The sequence below is a fragment of the Portunus trituberculatus genome, chromosome 49 (genome assembly GCF_017591435.1).
Source record: "Portunus trituberculatus isolate SZX2019 chromosome 49, ASM1759143v1, whole genome shotgun sequence".
Taxonomy (NCBI): domain Eukaryota; kingdom Metazoa; phylum Arthropoda; class Malacostraca; order Decapoda; family Portunidae; genus Portunus; species Portunus trituberculatus.
Window position 1 is genome coordinate 4,902,860 of NC_059303.1, and position 2,500 is coordinate 4,905,359.

The window sequence follows — 2,500 nt, forward strand, 5'->3', positions numbered from 1 at the left end:
TCTCTGCCGTCTGTGGCCGATCTCATCATCTCTGCTTTACTTTTTGGTATTTCATGTAAGATTTCACTATATGCATTACAAAACAATCCTTTCTTGGGGAAAGGCTTGTAAAAAGCTAATAGAAATATATATATATATATATATATATATATATATATATATATATATATATATATATATATATATATATATATATATATATAATTTTTAACCCATGTGATATGTTGGAGACCAGCCCAGAACGCATCCCCCCTATTTCCATTATTTCCTACGGGAAAATTACGTCCGCTTAACGAATTTCCGCTCTACGAACAGCTTTGACACCCCCTATCCTGTTCATTAAGCGGAGTACTACTGTATAGGTAACTCTTGATTTACGCGTGTTTAATTTATGCGTTTTTGTTAATATGCGACCAAAAATATATTATAATTAATTAAATTTGCGCGATCGGTTTGCTTATACGCGATTTGGCCCAACCGCATTTTCAAACTGAGTGCCAGACGCAATTTCAAACTGTGCGCTAGAGAGTGGACAGCGACGGTGAGTGCTTGTGAGGGGTGAAAACATTGGCGTCCTGTGTTTATTTTTTTCCTAGTGTTCACTTTTATACTGTGGGGTTATTTTTGATAAGTGGATTTTTGATAAAGGGGAAAAGCTCAGCGGAAGATGGTGACTGACTGTGGTGTGAGTGGTGAAGGCAGTGACACAGTGAGTGTTGTGTTTATGTATTCTTTGTTTTGTTGTTTTCTCTTATTATTTTTTGCTTTCTCTTATTATTTCTTGCTTTTCCCTTTACTTTAAATACACTTGTAGTATTTAGAATGGTAAATAATAAAACATCTTAATTTAGCCAAATAAATAGAGTATTTTATACAAATTGTTTTGGACCACATCCTGCATCCCCCTATTATCTATTGTTTCTTATGAGTATTACAAGTTTATTTTGCGCGAATTTTATATACACGATGACTCTTGGAATGCATCTATCGCGTAAATCGAATCGAGACTTACCTGTGTGTATATATATATATATATATATATATATATATATATATATATATATATATATATATATATATATATATATATATATATATATGGATAGATAGATAGATAGATATTGCAACAAATAAATACATTACAGTGGAAATTTCAGTGTAAAGCATACATCAACAGCCTGTTTCCTCTATGCAGCAGTGCCAAAGGAACAGCAATGGAGTGAGGGTTGTGTTCTGAGCACTGAACTGCTAGCAGTGGTGAGTGGTGGAGCCTCGTCTGCCACTCTGCAGGAGTTGAGCAGCACAGCAGTGGTGGAATGGTTGGGCTCTGAGGTGCATCCGTCCCCTGGCCTCCTGCTCCCTCTGGTGTCCTCTGCTTCTCGTTCCATCCTCCACCTTAACCACAGGAACCCTATCCTTCAGGCTGGACTCCATGCACTCTTTTCTCAGGGTGTGTGCTTTATGTGTGTGTGTGTTTTTTTTTTTTTTTTTTTTTTTTTTCTCCTGTCTATTCATATTTTCTCAGTAACAGAATTGCCATATCATATTGCTAAGATTAAAGGAATTGATTGTGGAGGGGTGATGGTGATCAAGCATAGCATCTTCTGGTGATTTGGTCAATTTAGAGGGAATGAAAGAAACTTAATGACAATAATGATATAGTAGGATTCTAAAATAGAAACATCGGAGTAGATGAAATGAAGGTATTTATGTATTTACTTACTTATAGTGTGTCTATCCTAAACTGGCCTCTGTGTCTCATTCTGGGATGAAAATGCCTGTTGTCATATCTTGAGGAAAACAGCATTCTCTACTTGGGATAATTGTATTGACCGACAGAAAATTAGTATTATACACATAAAATTAATTATATTAGCCATAAGTTTCTCTATGTTTTGAACAGTAACCCAATTGTCCGACACCCAGTGGCCAGTTTAGAATAGATAGACTATAGTCATTTGTTCACTGATCCTATATATCTCTCCAGTCTTTCTTTAAACACACAGACCTTCTAATCATTATCCATTTCTTATTCTTAAGTAGTTTCATTATAAAAGTAGAATCAAGGAGAAGCATATTACATTATGTTTCACTACTATATGTTGTTACTTGTATGAATAGGTGTAATGTAATGTGTATGTGTTATGTGTAATGTGCATTCTTTTTCCATGCAGAATGGTGCGGCTGGGAAGGGGAGGTGACCTGGCCTCGTGTGTTGTCTCTTCTCTCTTTTCCCCTCACCAACCCAGCTGCGATGCTTTCCTTAGCCGGTCAGGTGAGTTCATAACCTGTCTGCTGTCATTGTTCTTTATAACATCACAGAGGTTGATCACATATGTTGACATGAAAGATTGATAAAAGCCATGTGATCTTTTGTGAAATGAACAGAAAAGATATACTGTAGAAGTTATGAAGTAAGTTGTAAAATAAAATTAATTCATATTGTAAACTTGTTAAAAAATGAATGAACAAAAGAAAGAAACTGAAACGGTAGTTGAAA

General features: G+C 35.4%; 1 protein-coding gene across 1 annotated transcript in view; it reads left to right on the plus strand.

Moving 5' to 3' along the window:
* Window positions 1-2,500, plus strand: part of LOC123499133 (ectopic P granules protein 5 homolog) — an 80,878-nt gene that overhangs the window by 69,359 nt on the left and 9,019 nt on the right. The window contains 2 exon segments of the mRNA XM_045246782.1: window positions 1,196-1,450; window positions 2,175-2,275. Coding sequence (XP_045102717.1) covers window positions 1,196-1,450; window positions 2,175-2,275 — 356 coding nt within the window.